Source organism: Ornithorhynchus anatinus, chromosome 15 (assembly GCF_004115215.2).
Source record: "Ornithorhynchus anatinus isolate Pmale09 chromosome 15, mOrnAna1.pri.v4, whole genome shotgun sequence".
NCBI classification, from domain to species: Eukaryota; Metazoa; Chordata; class Mammalia; order Monotremata; family Ornithorhynchidae; genus Ornithorhynchus; species Ornithorhynchus anatinus.
The window spans coordinates 2535228-2554188 of NC_041742.1; the positions used below are offsets into that span (position 1 = coordinate 2535228).

General features: G+C 50.5%; 1 protein-coding gene across 1 annotated transcript in view; it reads left to right on the top strand.

Moving 5' to 3' along the window:
- Positions 1-18961, top strand: part of ANKFN1 (ankyrin repeat and fibronectin type III domain containing 1) — a 51684-nt gene that overhangs the window by 11702 nt on the left and 21021 nt on the right. The window contains exons 5-11 of the mRNA XM_029079606.2: positions 1266-1379; positions 10604-10701; positions 11318-11408; positions 15164-15271; positions 17278-17377; positions 17892-18024; positions 18840-18956. Coding sequence (XP_028935439.1) covers positions 1266-1379; positions 10604-10701; positions 11318-11408; positions 15164-15271; positions 17278-17377; positions 17892-18024; positions 18840-18956 — 761 coding nt within the window. The remainder of the gene's footprint in view (positions 1-1265; positions 1380-10603; positions 10702-11317; positions 11409-15163; positions 15272-17277; positions 17378-17891; positions 18025-18839; positions 18957-18961) is intronic.

Consider the following 18961-nt stretch of genomic DNA (forward strand, 5'->3'; position numbering starts at 1 on the left):
GGGAAGTCCCCCATCGCGGGCTCCTCTGCCCAGCTCCCTTTCCGGTCTTCCGCCCTAGACTGCCAGCTCCTCGAGGGCAGGGAAGCTTGCCTATCAACTCTACTGTACTCTCCCGAAGGTTTAGTACAGTGCCCTCCCACAGTTCTGTTGTCTTGAAACCGATTAAGGGCATCAACCAGGGTAGAGCAGGAAGCCCTGAAGGATCAAGTCAGAATCTGCTTCAAAATACTGGACTCAGTTTCGCCTTCCAGCAAGGGCGAGTCCGCACAGTTCCGATCAGCGTTTTCAATCCTGAAACCCTACGCGAAAGCATTAGATCTAGGTCGGAAAAGAGGCTCAGCCAACGGGCTGGGCCCCTTCCCTCGAGCCAAATGTGCGTGGAAACACTACTCTCTATTCCCGAAACGATACTAAAAATAATTGTGGTATTTATTAATCCTTTACTACGTGCCAAGCCCTGTGTTAAATACTGGGACAGATACAAGATAGGTCAGAATCCAGTCCCTCTCCCACACGGGACTCACACGGGAGGGAGAAGAGGCATTAAGTCCCCATTTTACAGATTAAAAAAAACGAAGCACAGATTAGGCAGGTGACTTGGCCAAAGTCACACAGCAGGAGCGTGGCAGAGCCGGGATGAGAATCCAAGTCCTCTGACTCCCGAACTCAGGCTATTTCTACTAGGCCATGTAGTGTCTCTAAGAGAGTCTAAGAGGGAGAGACAGCAGGTATTGAATCCCCACCTTACAGATGAGGACACTGAGGCCCAGGGAGGTCAAAAGACTTGTCCAAGGTCACACAGCAGGCCAGTGACAGAGTCAGGCCTGTGGCTCTAAAAGCAAAGGGATATTTTAGATTGCGCTCCCCACGCCAAGAATGTGTCACCCAAGCTTCAGGGACGATCTGAAGTGGCCCCTTGTCCCTCAGAGACAGGTCCCCGTCTCTGTTGCCGACTTGTTCATTCCAAGCGCTTAGTACAGTGCTCTGCACATAGTAAGCGCTCAATAAATACTATTGAATGAATGTCCCAAGAGGATCAACACACACCCCATTTCCCGCATCCGCGCCTCTCCCCAGTTCCTCCTCCTCCAGCCATCCGGGAAGACCCCAATCCTCATCATCGATTGAGTCTTCAAATCAAACTTCTGGCGTGGCGGCCAATGGGGAGGATCGGCGGGGGTTGGGGGGGGTTCTGAAGAGTCGGACGCGTCACGTCCGCGAGGGTGAGCCTGGCTGAAGTCCTCTCGTTTCCTCTCCCGCCCCAGGAGCCCCTGAGGCCCCGACCTGCGTCTGCCTCACGGTGACCGGAAGCACATCGCTCACCGTCACCTTCCAGGAGCCGCTTAGCGTCAACGCAGCCGTGGTGACCAAGTACAGAGGTACCAATCGCCGACAGTCTTCTTCAGCCACGCTTAAGGAGGCTGGGGCTTTGGGGGAGGGCGGGGGCCAGAAGACCGTCTATTCTGTCCTGTGGCTTTTTTCCGGCCGATAGGCTCTTTTTTCGTGTGTGATATTCTTTTAGCCCTTTTTATGTGCCCGGCGCTGTACTAAGTGCTCGGGTAGATACAAGGTTGTCAGGTTGGAGACAATCCTAATTGTAATTACAGATGAAGTAACTGAGGCACAGAGAAGGGAAACAACTCGCCCGAGGTCACATAGTAGATAAGTGGCAGAGCCGGGATTAGAACTCAGGTCCTTCTGAGTCCCGGGCCCATGCTTTATCCATGGGGCCATGCTCTTTCCCTAACACTTTCACCCTTCCACTACTAAGGGTTCTTCAGCTTCGAAATATTTCCAGCCAGCCCCGGTGGTAGAATGAGCCGCTTCACCAGCGTCACGGGGGCTGGGGAGGGAGAGTCGAACAAGTCTCCTCAGTTTCTTTTTCCACTGGTATTTGTTAAGCGCTCTCGGTGTGCCAGGCACTGTTCTAAGCAGCGTGGTAGATACAAGGTAATCAGATCGGCTACAGTCCACGTCCCTCACGGTCTTAATCCTGATTTTACAGACGAGGCGACGGAGGTCCAGAGAAGCCAAGTGACTTGCTCAAGCTCACACAACAAACTAGGATTAGAACCCAGGTCCTTCTGACTCCCAGGCCCATGCTCTAACAACTAGGCCACACTACTTCCCATCAGGTCTCGACTCCGCCGAGGAAAATAGGCCACGTATTCCCCTGCCCAAAAAACCAGTTGGCCCAACTCTCCCAGCCCACAGGCCCATCCAGAAAGATTCAGTCAGGAGTACGGGATGAAGGGATTCTCACCTCCATTTTGCAGATGGAAAAACTGAGGCTAGTAACTGAAATGGTATTTACTGAGCATCCACGAAGGGCAATGTCCTGAACAACGGAGAAAGTACAGCAGAAGCACAAGATATCCCCTGCCCTCAGGGGGCTTCCGGTCTAGAATGTTGTTTTGGGGCGATTTTTTTTTTAATGGTATCTGTTAAGTACTTTACTATATGCCAGGCACTGCACTGGGATTGATACCAACTAATCAGGTTGGACACAATCCACGCCCCATATGGGGTTCACAGTCTTAATCCCCATTTTTGCGGATGAGTAACAGAGGCAAGAGAAGTGAAATGACTTTCCCGAGGTCACAGCACACAAGTGACAGAGTCAGGATTACAGCCTAGGTCGTTCTGATTCCCAGGCCGCTTCGCTACCCATCTGTCCACGCTGCTTCTCTTTTCCCGGACGACACGTCAAGGTTCAGTTAATCCGACTGTTTCTTAGCGTCCTCCATTACTGGAAGTTTCCTAGCAGTAATAGTTTTAGTTTTGGTAGTAATAGCGACATTTATTGAGCACCCACTTGGGACGGTTCACTGTTCTAGACACTTGGGAAGTACGGAATAACAAAGTGACACATTCCCGGTTCACAGGGAGCTTATACTCTAACAGGAGAGCCAAACGTCAGCTATTTACGATACGGTCCAAAGAAATAAATTGAATGGTCACCATATAAATGAGGGGAGTAGAGCTTTCTCCTGCTCCTCCTTCTCCCTCTGGAATTTCCTGGGAGTTGGGGGGCAGGGGGCTGGGGACTAGTTCGTTCACATATAATCCCCCCGCCATCCACCTCCGCCCACCCTTCTCCTCTTCACGTTTTCCCACGACCGCTACCGCCCCTCTCGCTGCCGCTTCCCGTGGGGGGACCCCCAGCCTGGCGGGCGGCTCCCGTTTCCATTCCTGACCACGAGGCCAGCCTGCCGCCTCGGCGCTGACCTCTGACCCGGGCTCCACGGGGGAGACCCAGGCCTGAGGCAAGGGGTTGGAAGGAGAGGACCCGGTCTGGCCCGTGAGGGGCTTGCGGGGATTAATTAGGCATTAGGAATAGAATTGTCTCTTGCATTATGGAGTGCGTTTCCTTGCATTAATTTACAAGGCCATAAATCGGGCCCTTACCCTGGCCACTCACGGGGCTATTAAAAACAGATGACAGGAGGCACCGGACCTCCGAGGAGCCCCCTCGGCTCTGAGATGGAGGCACGATTTGCTCCCGGTCTGAGGAAGGCAGCGACCGTGGCACCAGAATTAGACGAGTTCTTTTCTCTATTTCCTAAAAACAGCGGCCCACCGGTCCTCAGGGGGAGGCAGCGGGTCCCCAGGCAGGGAGCAAGGAAGCCTCCGGTGGGCCAGTTTGGGGTTGGGCCAGACAGAATATCGCATTCTGGCCTCCGGGGAGTCCCCTACCACTTCCCCACCAGCCGCCCGTCCCCGGCTTGGGGGTCTTCTGAATCCCAAGGACTCCGGGGTCCTGCCACATGGAACCTCCGACCCCAGACTTGGTCGGGGGGTTCAAACCCAACCACATATTCCCCAACGAATCGCCTCCCCATCTCCCCTCTGGCAGATTCTCCAGCAGAATTACCCAGACAGTCATTACTCCGATCCCTCTATCAGAAAACATTCCCATCTCTGTCTTTCCCATTAGAGGAAACTCCATAAGGATGAGGAAAGTAGCTCTAGCCTCTGACATACTCTCCCAAGGGCTTCTTAATAATAACAATACGAATAATGGTGGGATTTGTTGAGCGCTTACTCTTTGCCAAGCTCTGGGTAAGATACAAGAAAATCAGATAGGAAGAGCCCCGTTCCCAACGGGGGTTCACAATCTAAGTAGGAAGGAGAACAGGAATTTAATCCCCCTTTTAGAGAGGAGGAAACTGAAGCCTAAAGAGGGGAAGCGACTTGCCCAAGATTACAAAACAAGCCAGCAGCAGAACTGGGATTAGAACCCAGGTCTCCGTCAATGTCAGAGCTATTTATTGTGCACCTTTTGTGCGCACAGCACTACGTCCTGACTCTCTCTAGGCCGCATCACCATGGCAGGTACCAAAACTCTCTTAACTCTACTATGTTAATCAATCAATTGTACTTACTGAGCACTTATTATACACAGAGCACTGTGCTAAGCGCTTGGGAGAGTACAACAGAGTTGGTAGACACATTCCCTGCCTACAAGGGACTCACCATCCCCCTCTAGACTGTAAACTCCTTAAGCGTATGCGATGTGTCTGTTATATTGTTGTGTTGTACTCTCCCAAGCGCTTAGTACAGTGCTCTGCACTCAGTAAGTGCTCAATTGATTGACCGAACGATAGAGGGGGAGACAGACAATAAAATACGTGATAGATACAGACATCAGTGCTGTGGGGCTGAGGGTGGGGTGAATTAGGAGTAGAAACTCAAGTGCATTGGTGACACAGGAGGGAGAGGAAGAAATGTTACTACAGAAGGGGGAGTGACACAGTTATCCATATAAAGCTTGTCCCTCCTCCCCCAGGACACGTTCTGAACGGTTTTCAACCATCTGTACCATCAGGGAGTGTTTCACCGTGAACGATCCCGATCTTGGGCTACCCTTTAAATCCATTTCCTCTGGTTCTGTACTCTTTAGCCCGCTTTAATTAGCCGGGGGAGGGTGGGCGGAAGGTGGGAGACGATATACGCAATTTGATCCGGGTGCCTGGGGACGTCAGATGAGGAAACGTGATGCAGGTAATAGATAAACCTCATCATCCTGACCCTCCGCTCTGGAGGACTGGAAATAGGTGAGCCTGCAGAGACGGGTCACGGGAATTCAACTTGCTTCTGGCTGCTGGTGTCCTTGCAATCCTGCCTGCCGCTTGTTTTCCTAAGCTTTGTTCGGGTTGAATCCAGATGTCTTAACTCGTAATATCGGGAGGGGATGAGGAGAGGAGCAGCAAAGAATGCAGTCATAATAATAATAATAATGTCTTGGCTTTACAGGAAACTGCTTTTCCAAAGCAGGGCCTACTGCCTAGAGCACAGGCTGGGAGTCAGAAGGATCTGGGTTCTAATCCTGGCTCTTCCACTTGTCTGCTGTGTGGCCTTGGGCAAGTCATTTGAAGGCTTTCCCTGTGCCTCAGTTACCTCATTTGTAAAAAAGAGATTAAGACTCTAAGCCCTATGTGGGATATGAACTGTGTCCAACTTTTCTTCTAACTCCCCCAGCGCTTAGAACAATGCCTGGCTCCCAGAAATATCAATGCCTCCCCCTCTAGAATGTAAGCTCATTGTGGACAGGGAATATGTCTGCTATACTGTTGTGTGGGTTTCTCCCAAGTGACTATGGCAGTGTCCTGCACACAATAAGTACTCAATAAATACAATCGATTGATATCAAGTGCTTAACAAATACCATAAAACACAAAACCGTAAAACACAAACATCATTTTCTCACTTGCTCCTCACAACATCCCTACTTCAGGTGAGGAAACCGAGGCCCAGAGAGGTTAAGTGACTTGCCCAAGTTCACCCGGCAGGCCAGTAATGGAGCTGGGATTGGACTCCCAGCTAGACTCCCAGAGCCATGTTCATTCCACCAGGTCTCACGAAGCTTTAAGCAGAGGCTACGGGACACTCAGAGACTGTGAGCGGGAAGGGGAAAGACGGAAAAAAAGCCGAGAGGATAAAAAAATAATTAAAAATACCTCCCGGAGCTGTCAGAAGAATGGGCCCCGATCCTACTGGCTTGTTTCTAACCAAAGCCCACAGTAAAAATGGGACGAGGCAGAACTGAGAACAGCAGGGAAGAGAGAAAGAGTCAGCCTCCAAACAGAGGAATCGTTAGATCTGTGTCTGTCGCACCTGGTGGAGAGAGGAACAGGGGGGAAAATAATACTTGGGGTTTTCATAAAGTGTTGTCTATTTGCTAAGCACTGCAGTAAGCACAGGGGGTAGATACAAGATGATCAGGCCAGAAACAGCCCCATCACACATGGGGCTCACAGTCTAAGGGGGAGGGAGAACTAATGAGGAAATTGAGGAGTATAGAAATGACGTGACTTGCCCAAGGTCACACAGCAGACAACTAGAGGAGCTGGGTTCGGAACCCAGGTCCTCTGACTCACAGGCCCATTCTGATTCTACTAGGGTGGAGACAGAGACAGAGGGAGAGAGGAGGCAGGGGAGAAAGTGACAGAGACAGATTCAGATAGGCAGAAAGAGAGAGACAAAGACAAGACACTTGAAAGCACAGAGAAAGAGAACAGTGATGAATCCTGAAGTTTTCTACCAAATTGTTCTCCCTTTATACCAATAGGCCAGATTGTCCCTTGGTGGACCAGACTAGTGGATTTTAGTCTTCTAGAAGGAAATTTTAGGGAGCTGATGTTGCACCCAGGACAGGCCCCCAAGAACCCAAAAATCCCCCAGAGAACTCTCCCTCATCTCTCTTCTGTTTGCTCCGAGCACCCACCTTGCGTCTACCAACTCAGTTATATCGGACGATTTGCAGAGTACAGGGCTCCGCTCACAGTAAACTTTCAGAAAATGCAACTGATTGGTAGACTATGAACCCCCTGCAGGACAGGGACTCTGTCCAATCCGTTTAGGTATCTACCCCGGTGATTAGTGCAAGGTTTAGCACATAGCATTTAACAAATATCACAATTACCGCATTTAGATAGCCGCCCCCAGATAAGTGCTCTAATCTCCCAATTGACCCCTCAACTGCACCTCGAGCCCTTTCATGTCACCTAAGTACTTAACTCTTCACAACTTCCCTTAATACTTATGCACATATTTATACATCCTCACTAACTTGTATCCATAGCCCCTTTCTCTTCTTCCTCCTATCTGTAACTTATTTGAGTGCCTGTCTCCCCAACTAGATCATAAACTTGAAGGCAGGAATCACGTCTACTGACTCTTATTGTATTGTCCATTCCCAAGTGCTTAATACAGTGCTCTGCACACAGAAAATTGTAAGCTCCTTGAAGGCAGAGATCCAACAACTAATTCTGTATCCTTCCAGGATAATGCTCTCTTTGAGTTTATTTATTGCTATTGCTCTTGTCCGTCCGACTCCCCCGATTAGACCGTAAGCTCGTCAAAGGGCAGGGACTGTCTCTATCTGTTACCGATTTGTACATTCCAAGCGCTTAACACAGTGCTCTGCACATAGTAAGCGCTCAATAAACACTATTGAATGAATGAATGAGTAGACACTCGGTAGTTACCATCGATTATTGCAGCCTGCTAAAAACCCCCTCTCTGGGGATCCACCCACCCCACCCCCATCACGCGCTGACGAGGCAGTCTCCGGACCGCGTTAAGCCTTCCCCATGACCGTTTCCCCATATTATTATTAATATCAATATTATTCATGGTATTTATTAAGCGCTTTTTAGGTGCCAGGCACTGTTCTAAATGCTGAGATTATTACTGATACACAATAATCGGGTTGGACACAGTCCCTGTCCCACATGGGGCTCACAGTCTAAAGGGGAGGGGAAACATGTTTCTCAGCCTCCATTTTACAGTTGAGGAAACTGAGGCACAGAAAAGTGAACTGATTTGCCCAAAGTCACAGAGCAGACAAGTGGTAAAGGTGGGATTAGAACTCAGGTCTTCCTGACTCCCAAGCCTGTGCTCTATCCACTAGGCCTCGCTGCTTTTAACAAGGAACGCCTTTCACCTGGCCAGGGGTCCCTGTTCCCAGATCTCACCCTCACCGTAATGGGACTTTCTAGACATTTTAGTGTGTGACCAAAGATCCAGAGGGAGGAGGCGGGGGCGGGGAGGCAGGAAGAAACCGTCTGGGCAGCGACAGACAGACAGTCAGCCCAGTGACCTAATGGCGCCCATTGATAAAATGCAGAAAACGTAGGTTTACAATGGAAAAAGTGACAGACCGTCAGAGGAGTGGAATTGTGAGCAAGAGGGCTTAATTACCAGACGTGCAAAGAATGCCACAGGGCTTTATAGTTTGGGGAACCTCTAGCAGTCGGGGGTGGGGGAGAGGGGTGTGTGGCGGGGGGGGGGAGACTCACTGCAGGACCCTCAATAAAGTTGCCGGTTTATACAGCTCCAACTCCACCGCAGTTCCGAGAATTTGCCTGGATAGTCACAGATGCTGGAATTCCTCCCTCCCTGCGGTTTCCCGGGTTATCAATCAAATCCGTGGATCAATCGTATTTATTGAGCACCTATGGCGTCCGGAGCACCGTCCTATGATCATCTTGTGGAAATACGGCTCAGGGTCCGCGGCCATCTCGGACACTCCGGCGTTAACTTAAAACACATCCTTGGTCCTAGGTGTATTGACGGGTACTATATTGTGCATTCAGTGATTTGTTCTGATTCCACTATCGATAAGCTCTGCTAAGTCCGCCTACCCCGTTGGAGGGGAAACTCCTCGCGGGCAGGGAACGTGTCGTGTATTGCCCAGTTGTTCTTCCCTAAGCATTTAGCGCAGGGTTCTGCACCTAGTAAATATCATTTATTGCTGCTACTGTGTCCAGGCAGCACACTCTGTGTACAAACTGATAGCGGGCCATTTTGGGAGAGGGGGTTTTCTCCATGTGCTGGACTTTATTTTCAATGCTTTGGGATTTGGAAAAGAAAGAGAAAGTCCTTTCAAGTCCCCCCCAAACTTTTTTTCTCTTTATTTAAATCATTGTTTTTCTAGGGAAATTTAATTTGAAAAAAAAAATGTTTTTCTAATTAGAAGGAAGGCCGTGCTATGCAAACAATAAAGATTCTTGTGTGAAAGCAGTGCATTCCCTGCTTCGAGGACTACCAGGGGAATCAAATAAAAAAAATTAAAAAAAGCTCGTGTTTGCTCCGGGCCCGTGCCTTGCCAGAGTCAGACAGGACACCCCGCGTCAAAGTTTTGGCTTTCTACCCACAAATTCTGAGCGAGTTCAGACGCCAGCACTCCCTCATCTCTCAAAATTGCCCTATTTGATCTCTCTCTTTCTGGTTTTTTTTTTTTTTTCCGACTTGGGCTCCTCTCCCCCTGTCTCTCCGGCTCCTATTATGTTTGGTCTGGAGAGTCGGAGAGAGGCACCAGTGATGTTGGTAGCGGAGGGAGGTGGGGAAGGGCAGGGTGCATATTCTCTTCCAGAATGCTGAGGGGCCACCGGAGCCCTCTCACTGGCTAACACTTGTGGGCGGGAGGGGCCAAGGGATGTCACCCTTGGGCCCAGCATGCAGCCGTGCTGATGGGCAGAAAATAATAATAATAATGTCGGTATCTGTTAAGTTCTTACTATGTGCCAAGCATTGTTTTAAGCGCTGGGGTAGATACAAGGCAGTCGGGTTGTCCCACGTGGGGCTCACAGTCTTCATCCCCATTTACCAGTTGAGGTCACTGAGGCGCAGAGAAGTTAAGTGACTTGCCCGAGGTCAAGCAGCCAAGTGGCAGAGTTAAGATTTAACACCCTCCTGACTCCTGAGAGGAAGCAAAGATTGGGGCGAGGGAACCGGCGGGAGGTCTGGGGTCCCGGCCTCTCGATCCTCCCCGCCGCTGACCGTGTGGCCTCTTACAACCTAGCTGAGCCTCCTGTAGAAATAAAGACTCCTAACCGATGGCTTCGAGGCACTTCATCAGCTCTCTCGCCCAGCCTCAACCTCGCTCCTCTCCCATTACGCTCCAGCTCACACTCTTCTTGCCCTTCAAGTTCGCCTTCTCACTGTAGCGCACTCTTGACCTCCCCTCTTCTGACCTCTTGCTACCTCCCTCTTTATATGTGGCAGACCACCCATCTCCCAATCTTCTAAGCCCTTCTGAAAGCCCATCTCCTCCAGGAAGCCTTCCCCGATTCATCTCCCATCTCCCCCACTGACTACCACCTCCACCAATTTCCAGTTTAACACTGCCACCTAAACCAAGACCCGAGTACTCGCCACCCGCCACTTACGTACATTTCTTTATACTCCATTGTTTCGTCCCGCCTGTCACGTACCTCGCTGGTCTGTCTCAATGCTAGAGTGGAAGCTCCTCGTGGGCAGAGAGCACGTCTCGGGTTCCTTTTGTTCCCTCCCAAGAGCTTAGTCCAAAAGGGGTTCGATAAATACCTTCTTACTAACACACAAGTCCTGCCCAAGCATGAAATACACCAACCGTGCTTTCAGGATCGCTTCGGAGCAGATTTCGATTCCCAAGCCCCAGATGGGACGGCCTCTCGATGCTTGCTCTTTTTCTTTTCTTTCTGCCAAGAGTAAAATCTGTGCCTTGCCACCGGAGGCAAAAATAAGGCAGCTGAGGAAGGGAAAAGGGAGGAAGGGGTAAGGAGCACCCAATTTTTTGCAGATGAAATTTAACTTGCCCTTTCCCCTTGCTTTGCAGTGGAGTGGAGCTGCTCTAGAGACTTCTCCCCCGTGGCTGGGGAAATCATCGTGGATCAAGTGCAGGCTCTGCGGTGTTCCATAACTGGGCTCACCACGGTAGGCAGCAAATCGTCCTATCACAGCTGGCATCCCGATGCCCACTGGGTGGATGGGGAAGCCGGGGGGGAGTGGGAATTGTGAAGGGTGGAGGAGATGGGGATCGGGGAGACGCCTTTGCCCCAAAATTGGGGCCGCAAGCAGTCCAACCACCACCCCCTCCTGCCCGTCACTAGGTTTCTTCTGTTTGGAGGCGGCACTCAAGTGCCTCCCAGAGGCCCGTGGGGCAGTGTGAACCATGATAGCAGTTGACAAGTCTAGAGGGATCAGAAAGGACAGATCTCACGCACACCTCGAGAGCTGCTCCCTCTTCACACCCAGCCTCACCTGCCCAGGGTTCCCAGGTTTTTGATCAATCAGTGGTATTTACTGAGCGCTTACTGTGTGCAAAGCACTACACCAAGCGCTTGGGAGAGTACAACAGACTTGGTAGCCGCGTTCGTTGGATCAAACCAAATCACACCCCACCCGGATGGTTAAAACAAGTCCCGTAACCATAGGTTAGGGCCTCGTCCGCTGTCCGTCCCCATGTTTCCCTCCGGGAATCTGTCTTCGTACCCCCCACCACATTTTCTAAAGTCTCTCTCCGTCTGTCTCTGTCTCCCTCCCGCCACAGGGGCAGATCTACTTCATCCGAGTGTCGGCTCACAACATGAAGGGATGGGGGCCGGCTCAGACGGCGACTCCAGCTTCCGCCGCTCCTTCCAGTAGGTGACTGGGGGAGACAACCCCCCCTTAGCCCCAAAGCGCGGCACCCCCTCGACCGGCCCCAACTCCCCGAAGCGCTGGGACCCGTAGCGCCTGGTACCGGCACAGACCCTTCAGGGCCAGTAACCCTGCCGGGAGTGATGTGATGAACCGTCCTCACTGAGATGAACACCTCCTCGGTGACCTCGGGCAATTCAGTCAGTCGTCAATCGTATTTACTGAGCGCTTACTGTGTGTAGAGCACTGTACTAAGCGTTTGGGAGAGTACAATAGAACAGTATTGTCTCTGTGCCCAACGAGATGAGGTTCTCCATCTCGCTGAGGGGCCGCAACGGGTTTTACATGAGGAAAAAGCGTGACACTATTTTTCATAAAAAATATTAATCGACATTACATGCCCTTCATGGAAAAGTGAGCATCGCTGCATGTTTAATTTAGAAAGAACATTTAAACCCAGGTCAAGTTATCCAAGGAAACAACAAGGTCATTATCCCAGAACTTTTAATAAAATTATAAACTACTAGCTAGGATTATTATCATGGTAATCATTAAGAGCATATTACATGGGAAGCATTAAGGTAGTTGGAAGAAAATCCTACTGGCCTGCTGTGGGATTTGGGAGAACCACTTAACCTCTCGGGGCCTCAGTTTCCTCCTCTGACAAGGGGACATATCTGCTCTCTCTCCCTTCCTCAGATTGTAAATCCCCTGTACAACAGGGACTGGGAATCTTTTATCTACCCCAATGCTCAGCATAAAAACCACCTTTTTTACAAGAAGGAATATATGCCGGGAGAATCAACTAATTCTGAACAAAGTCACGAGGAGATGGATTTTTCCATCATCCTTGCAGGAACTCTAAACCACCCTCCAGAGTGGGGACAGTAATCCAAACAAAGCCTATCCAGCCGATAAAATAGGCCATCCATAGAAATGTCTCCTTCGGATTGGACCCTCTCCCAGCTTCTCATCTCATTCAGAAGAAACGACATAAAAGCGTTCTGGTTCCATTTAAAAACATTCCATGACATTGGCATGTAGCATTCAAGATTCTAATATTTACCAGGGCGGGGTGGGGAGGGGGGGACCCTGCATTCTCACAGAGGAGAGTGACTGGGGGGGACTATAATAAGTTCCAGTTAGACATAAAATGGGGGCTGAATGGGAAAAAACTTTGTAGCGGCTTTATAGATTTCTGTCGGATGGTGTAGAACGTAACAGAAGACCCAGGAGGATGCGTCTGAGGTCAAGATCAATATCTTGATCAACGGCCAATGGGAGGATCGTGTGGGGGAGACAGTGATCTCGTGAACGGGTCCCTGAGCGCCACGGACCATCATTATGGATCCCAACACAGCCGATCCAGGCACCGCTTCGACTTTTCTTTCCATGTCACTGATTTACTTATGGTTTTTCTCTTTTTTCCCTCATCTTCAGAATCCACTCCTTCATGGAGGTGCTCAGATCTCCCAAGCATCTCTCAGGAAAAAAAAAATCTCATGGGCTAATGGCCCTGACACTGACTGAGCTGCCACGTTGCGTTTGCATTTTCTAAAGGAGTCCCTTGAGAAATCAGAATAGTTATCCGCAGCAGACACTTAAACCCCTTCTGTTTAGTTCAGAGGCATCTTGGCCTAGAGGAGACAGTGCTAGGAGACCCAGGTTCTAGTCCCAGCTGTGCCCCTGGACTCCAGGATGACTTTGAGGGAGTCATCGAACCTCTCTGCGCCTCAGATTAGAGGATTACAGGCACCTCAGGCTGACAGGTCAACAAGCCCAGATGTATTTTCCGAGCGGCCCCAGGGCCTTGCATTTCCTGGGGACGCAAAAGGGACCAGATTGAGTGAAAGTGGTTCTCCCACAATGTCCTGGGCAGGTTTGAGATATCGGGGCATGTTCTATGATCCATCAGATCCATCAGAACCAGATGGTTTTTTGTTTGTTTTCTTTCTATTTTATTTGTTAAGCACTTACTATGTCCCAATCACTGTACTAAACTCTAGGAAAGATACAAACTAATCAGGTTGGACACAGTCCATGTCTCACATGGGGCACAAAATCCCATTTTACAGATAACAAAGAGAAATAAAGTGACTTCCCCAAGGTCACATAACAGACAAGTGGCAGAACTGGGATTAGAACCCATGTCCTTCTGACTCCCAGGCCCACGTTCTATCCACTAGGCCACACTGCTTCTCACCCCAGAGTTCACCTTATCCTGGGCCAGGATCAAGACCTTTCCCTCAAAAATAACCTGACAGCCGCCTCAGCACTGAGCAACAGAGAACCCACATCTGGGCCACAACTGGTTAATTTCAGGGGTCAGGAACCTTAGCACTGTCGCCCAACTGCCAGCTGCCTCTTTCCTATGCCCTTAATTGACTGGAATGTGTCCGATTAATTAAATAATCGTTTAATAATAATAATGATAGTATTTCTTAAGCACTTACTATTTGCCAAGCACTGTTCTAAGCACTGGGGTAGATTGCTTGTCACGTAGTAAGCGCTTAACAAATACTGTCATTATTATTACTACAAGGTAATCAGGTTGTCCCACTTGGGTCTCACAGTCTTAATCCCCATTTTACAGATGAGGTCACTGAGGCACAGATAAATTAAGTGACTCGCCCAAAGTCACACAGCTGGTAAGTGACAAAGCCGGGATTAGAACCCACGACCTCTGACTCCCAAGTCCGGGCTCTTTCCACTAAGCCAAGCTGCTTCCCTGCAATGGCACACGGTATTGGAGAGTACAGTAGAGTTATTAGATATGATTCCTGCCTTCGAGGAGTTGCCAATCTGGAGAGGGAGAGAGAGGAGAGAAGAAAATAAGAGTAGAGAGATATCAACTTTAGGAACCTCATTCAAACCCAGCAAGAAGGGCGCCAGGGTGGAAGGAGGGGGTCTTCAGATGCCGAGATTAGCGGTAGAATGAAAACGGGGAAAGTCACCCTTATTCTTCGGGACGTGGGATCCTCAGAAAGGCGGTCGGTCCCTGGGGAGACTGATGCCACGTGCTCGGAGAACAAGCAGCCGGTCGACTCCGGGCTCTTGCCTAACAGCAGACAGTCATGCGAGTTAAATGTCAATTTCCATTTCTTGGCACTAGGCCTGAGTTCTTTCCTTGTGAAGAAATTTTTACTTGGCAAAAAGGATGAGACTGTATAAGGATAATGATGGAGGTTTATTGAACACATACTCTGTGCTAAACATTAGGGTAGATACAAGGTAATCCAACTGGACCAGCCCCACCCGGAACTCCCCGTGCGGGGGGAAGGGGTGGAAGAGGTGGGGCAGGTGTTTTATTCTCATTGAATAAATGAGGATAATGAGGCCCAGGGAGATTAAGGGACCTGTCCCTGATCACAGCGCAGTTCAGCAGCAGAGCTGGACTAGATGATCCCGGGGTATGTTCTTTCCACTAGACCACACCACCTTCTCCCATCACCGTCCCATCACTACATCAGAGCCTCTGTCCCGTCACCCGCTTCCTTTCCTTAAGGCCATCTGGGCCAGCATTAAGGGAAAGAAAGGGCAGAGAAGATAGAGCTTGAGGTGGGGTTGGCTCCCAAACCCATCTCCTGCCTTGCACCAAGCAGCCAATCACAAGCGCCAGATGACACGCAGCGGGTGCTGGGACAGGGAAGTCGTGTGGGGGGGGAGGCGAAAAATACGCTTCGGGGAGTCTGCAGGGGTGGAATGGAGTGCCTTCGCTCCTGGCCATTGCCTTCTCTCTGTTTCCTCTTCCCGCTAGACTGGAAGGATTGCGACGGCGGAGAGTCCCGGCCTCGGGGCCGGATAGAGGCCCTGGAAGCCCTGCTGCAGGAGGTCCAGGCCGTCCACCGGCCGCCCAGCTGCCGGGGTGAGGACGGCTGCCCGTTCCCGACTGCCCCTGGATAGGGTCACAGAGATGCTTGGAATCCTGCCCTTTCCCAGATGGGCCAGACCCGCTCCCGCGTCAGGGAGAGGCAGATATCGATATGGAGATGCCCGGTGGCCAACCTTAAAAAGGAGCTTTCCCTTAGTTTTCTCACTCTCTCCCCACTGGCACAACCGACCACCAGGTCCACCCAGCTCCCTTGGCCGGCGGAGATGGGGTGGGCACGGAGTAGGGAGGGTGTTCTCACGGAGCCCCGAGGCCAGGGAGGTTCACCCATGACGCTGCCCGCATGCGGACGACCGGCTCTTCCCAATCTGCGGCCCCCGCGTCCGGATAGACCAGGCAGACGTTCCCCAGATGCCACCCACTCAGGCGTCGAGCCAGAGCATGGGGCGAATGCAAGCTTTAAGCCAAAACTAAGTCCGACCTGATTTGCTCGTATCCACCCCAGCACTTAGTACAGTGCCTGGTACATAGTAAGCACTTAACAAATACCACAAACTATTAATATTATTACCAAAAATGAGAGTGCAGAGAAGTTACCATGGGCTCTGGTTCCATTGCTCTCAAATGGCCTCACCCTGAAATCTCCAAGGTTGAAAAAGGTCTTGGGTCTGAAAAGTCAGTCAAGCGCTCAAGGATATTTATTAAGCTCTTACTCTGTGCACGGCACTGTACTTAGCACTCGGGGGATTACAGTACAACAGAGCAGAGAGATGAGTTCCCTGCCCACGATGAGATCACAGTCTAGAGGACTCTCCCAAGCTCTTAATTCAGTGCTCTGAACCGAGAAGGAGTTCAAGCAATTCCAGTGATTGATCGGTTGACGGAGTGGCAAGGAATCTGAGGAGAAGGGTCTCGTCCTCTCTGTTTCTCATAGACGCACACTGATATATGCATTCCGTCATTCAGTTGAGCCCCCACTGAGCGGAGAGCACTGTAATAAACCCCGGGAAAGAGTACGAGAGAACCAGTAAGGCCCAGTCCCCGGCCTCTCGAAGGGCTTAATCTAAAAGAGAGATGACTTTGCCGATCTGTTGCCGATTTGTACATTCCAAGCGCTTAGTACAGTGCTCTGCACGTAGTAAGCGCTCAATAAATACTGTTGAATAAATGAATGACTTGGAAGTTGGCACTGGGGGTCTGTGGGGAAAGAAGCAAAGAATTAAGACCTAAACTCCCACCATCCCGACTGTACCGGAATTAACGCAGAGAGCCGAGCCCATCGTGCATCCACCCCACGGGGCCCACACCATAGAATGAGCTGTGTACTGCCTGCTGGGTGCAGAGCACTGTACTGGACGCAGACTGGGAGAGGAGCGTGGTACTGAGGGTCTCCTGGATGTAGAGCAGGGTACTAGAGGTCTACGGGGCAAAGAGCACTGTAATCAATCCATCGTACTTATTGAGCGCTTCCTGTGTGCGGTAAGTGTGATATAATAGCGTTGGTAGATAGAGTCCCTGCCCACAACAAGCTTACAGTCTAGAGAAGGAGGCAGACTTGAATAAAATGCACTTTACCTGATACTTACTAGGTACGGGGCACTTTACTGACCAGAGTAAACTCTCTCTAGACTGTAAGCTCGTTGTGGGAAGCGAATGTGTGTGTTTAGTGTTATACTGTACTCTCCCAATCGATTAATACAGTGCTCTGCACACACCCAGCACTCAGTACATGCGACTGAATAAACGAATGCACCTACTGGGTGTAGAGCACTGAACTAGGCACCTACTGGATGGAGAGCACTGTCCTGGGTGCAAAACACTGTCCCAAATGCTTGAGAGAGTATAATAGAAGTATCAGACAAACGGTCCCTCCTCTCAAGGAGCCAACGATGCAGCTCCTGCAGTTTCCAAGCCACCTGTTAGCGGGGGGACGACTGGGGCGTCTTCGGGGAGGTTGGGGTGGACCGGTCCCTCTATAGAGCAGAGCTGAGGTGTCCCTGCTGGTCCCTCTTTACTCATCCTCCCTCGGTCCCACGTTGCAGAAAACTCCAAGTTGCCAACTCCGGGCCGCAAGCAGTCGGTTTCCAGGAGCCTGAAGCACCTTTTCCACTCTTCCAATAAATTCGTGAAGACCCTGAAACGGTATGTTTTGCCGGGAACCGCGAGCCCCTTCAACGCGTCCCCCAGAGGAGGAGCAGTGTGGCTTAGTGGAAAGAGCACAGGCTTAGGAGTAAAAGGACCTGATTCCTAATCTTGGCTTTTCCACTTGCCTGCTGTGTGACCTTGGGCAAGTCACTTAACTTCTTGGGGCCTCAGTTTTCTCATCTATAAAATGGGGATTCAATTCCTGCTCTCCTTCCTACTTAAACTGGGACCCCATGCGGGCCAGGCACTGTGCCCAATCTGGATATCTTGGATGTTCCCCCAGTGCTTAGTACGGTGCTTGACATATAGTACTTAATACCACAGTTATTATTATTATTAATATGAGCACTTTTCACTGAGCCCTTCCCAGAGGGCTGAAAATTTGACAGGAATATCAAAAGCATGCCATTACAGGAGAAAATATATATCCCGGGCAAAAAGATTTGCCAAGGGTGGAGGCTGGTGAAGCATCAAAAGAAGGGTAGATTTTTGTTGGGCTCTTTCTTTACAGGGGACTCTACATCGCCGTTATATTTTATTACAAAGACAATATGTTAGTCACCAATGAAGATCAAATACCAATTGTGGAAATAGACGATTCTCACACCAGCAACATCACCCAAGATTTTCTGTGGTTCACAAAGGTACTGGGGTTGTGTTCTGTACTTCTTTCTCACTTTTTTTCTCCCCTTTTCCATTTGAGGGCATATGTCGCTCAAGCCCCAGAAAATTGAAGCAGTGAGTTCTACTGGAAGGAGCCAGATTCTCCTTCTGGCTCTGCCCCGAGATCTCGTGTGACCTTGGTCAATCTATTACCCTATCTGATCCCTAGCTTCCTCTTCTGAATAATAATGATAATAATAATGACTGTGGTATTTGTTAAGTGCTTACAAAGTGCCAGGCACTGTACAAAGCACTGGGGTTAAGATACAAGAAAATCGGGTTGGACTCGGTCCCTCTCCCTCTTGGGGCTCACAGTCTCAATCCCTATTTTCCAGATGAGTTAACTGAGGCGCTGAGAGTGAAGGGACTTACCCAAGGTCACACAGCAGACAAGTGGCAGAGCCCGGATTAGAACCTAAATCCTTCTGACTCCCAGGCCTGGGTTCTATCCACTGGCCCATGCTGAGTAAAAAATCCCTGCCCATCTCCCCGATTCATTCCTCTGTCCCTTCCCGGGTGGGTTCCAGGGCACTGGGGAGGCAAATTCAACCGCCTGTGCTATTATCGCCATCAAGAAGGCAGGCTCTGGGCCTCACTCTTCCGAATTCCCTCTGCAAGCAGTGCAGTGTGCCAAGCATTTGGAAAGTACAAGACCAGCACAGGGCAGGTTCCCTGCCCTCACCGACCGAGGGTCCGATGGAGAAGACGGCTTTCAAGCGGTGTGGCTGGGGGGGCGGGCAGGAGGGGAGGACGGGAAATAGGGAGGCGAGAATCTGACCCGTGCTCCACCTTGTAGCTCTCTTGCATGTGGGAAGACATCCGGTGGCTGAGACAGAGCATGCCCAACTCCATGTCTTCGTCTACCGCCCTGCAGGCCCGACAGAAGATGCTTGCCGCCACGGCCCAGCTACAGGTGAG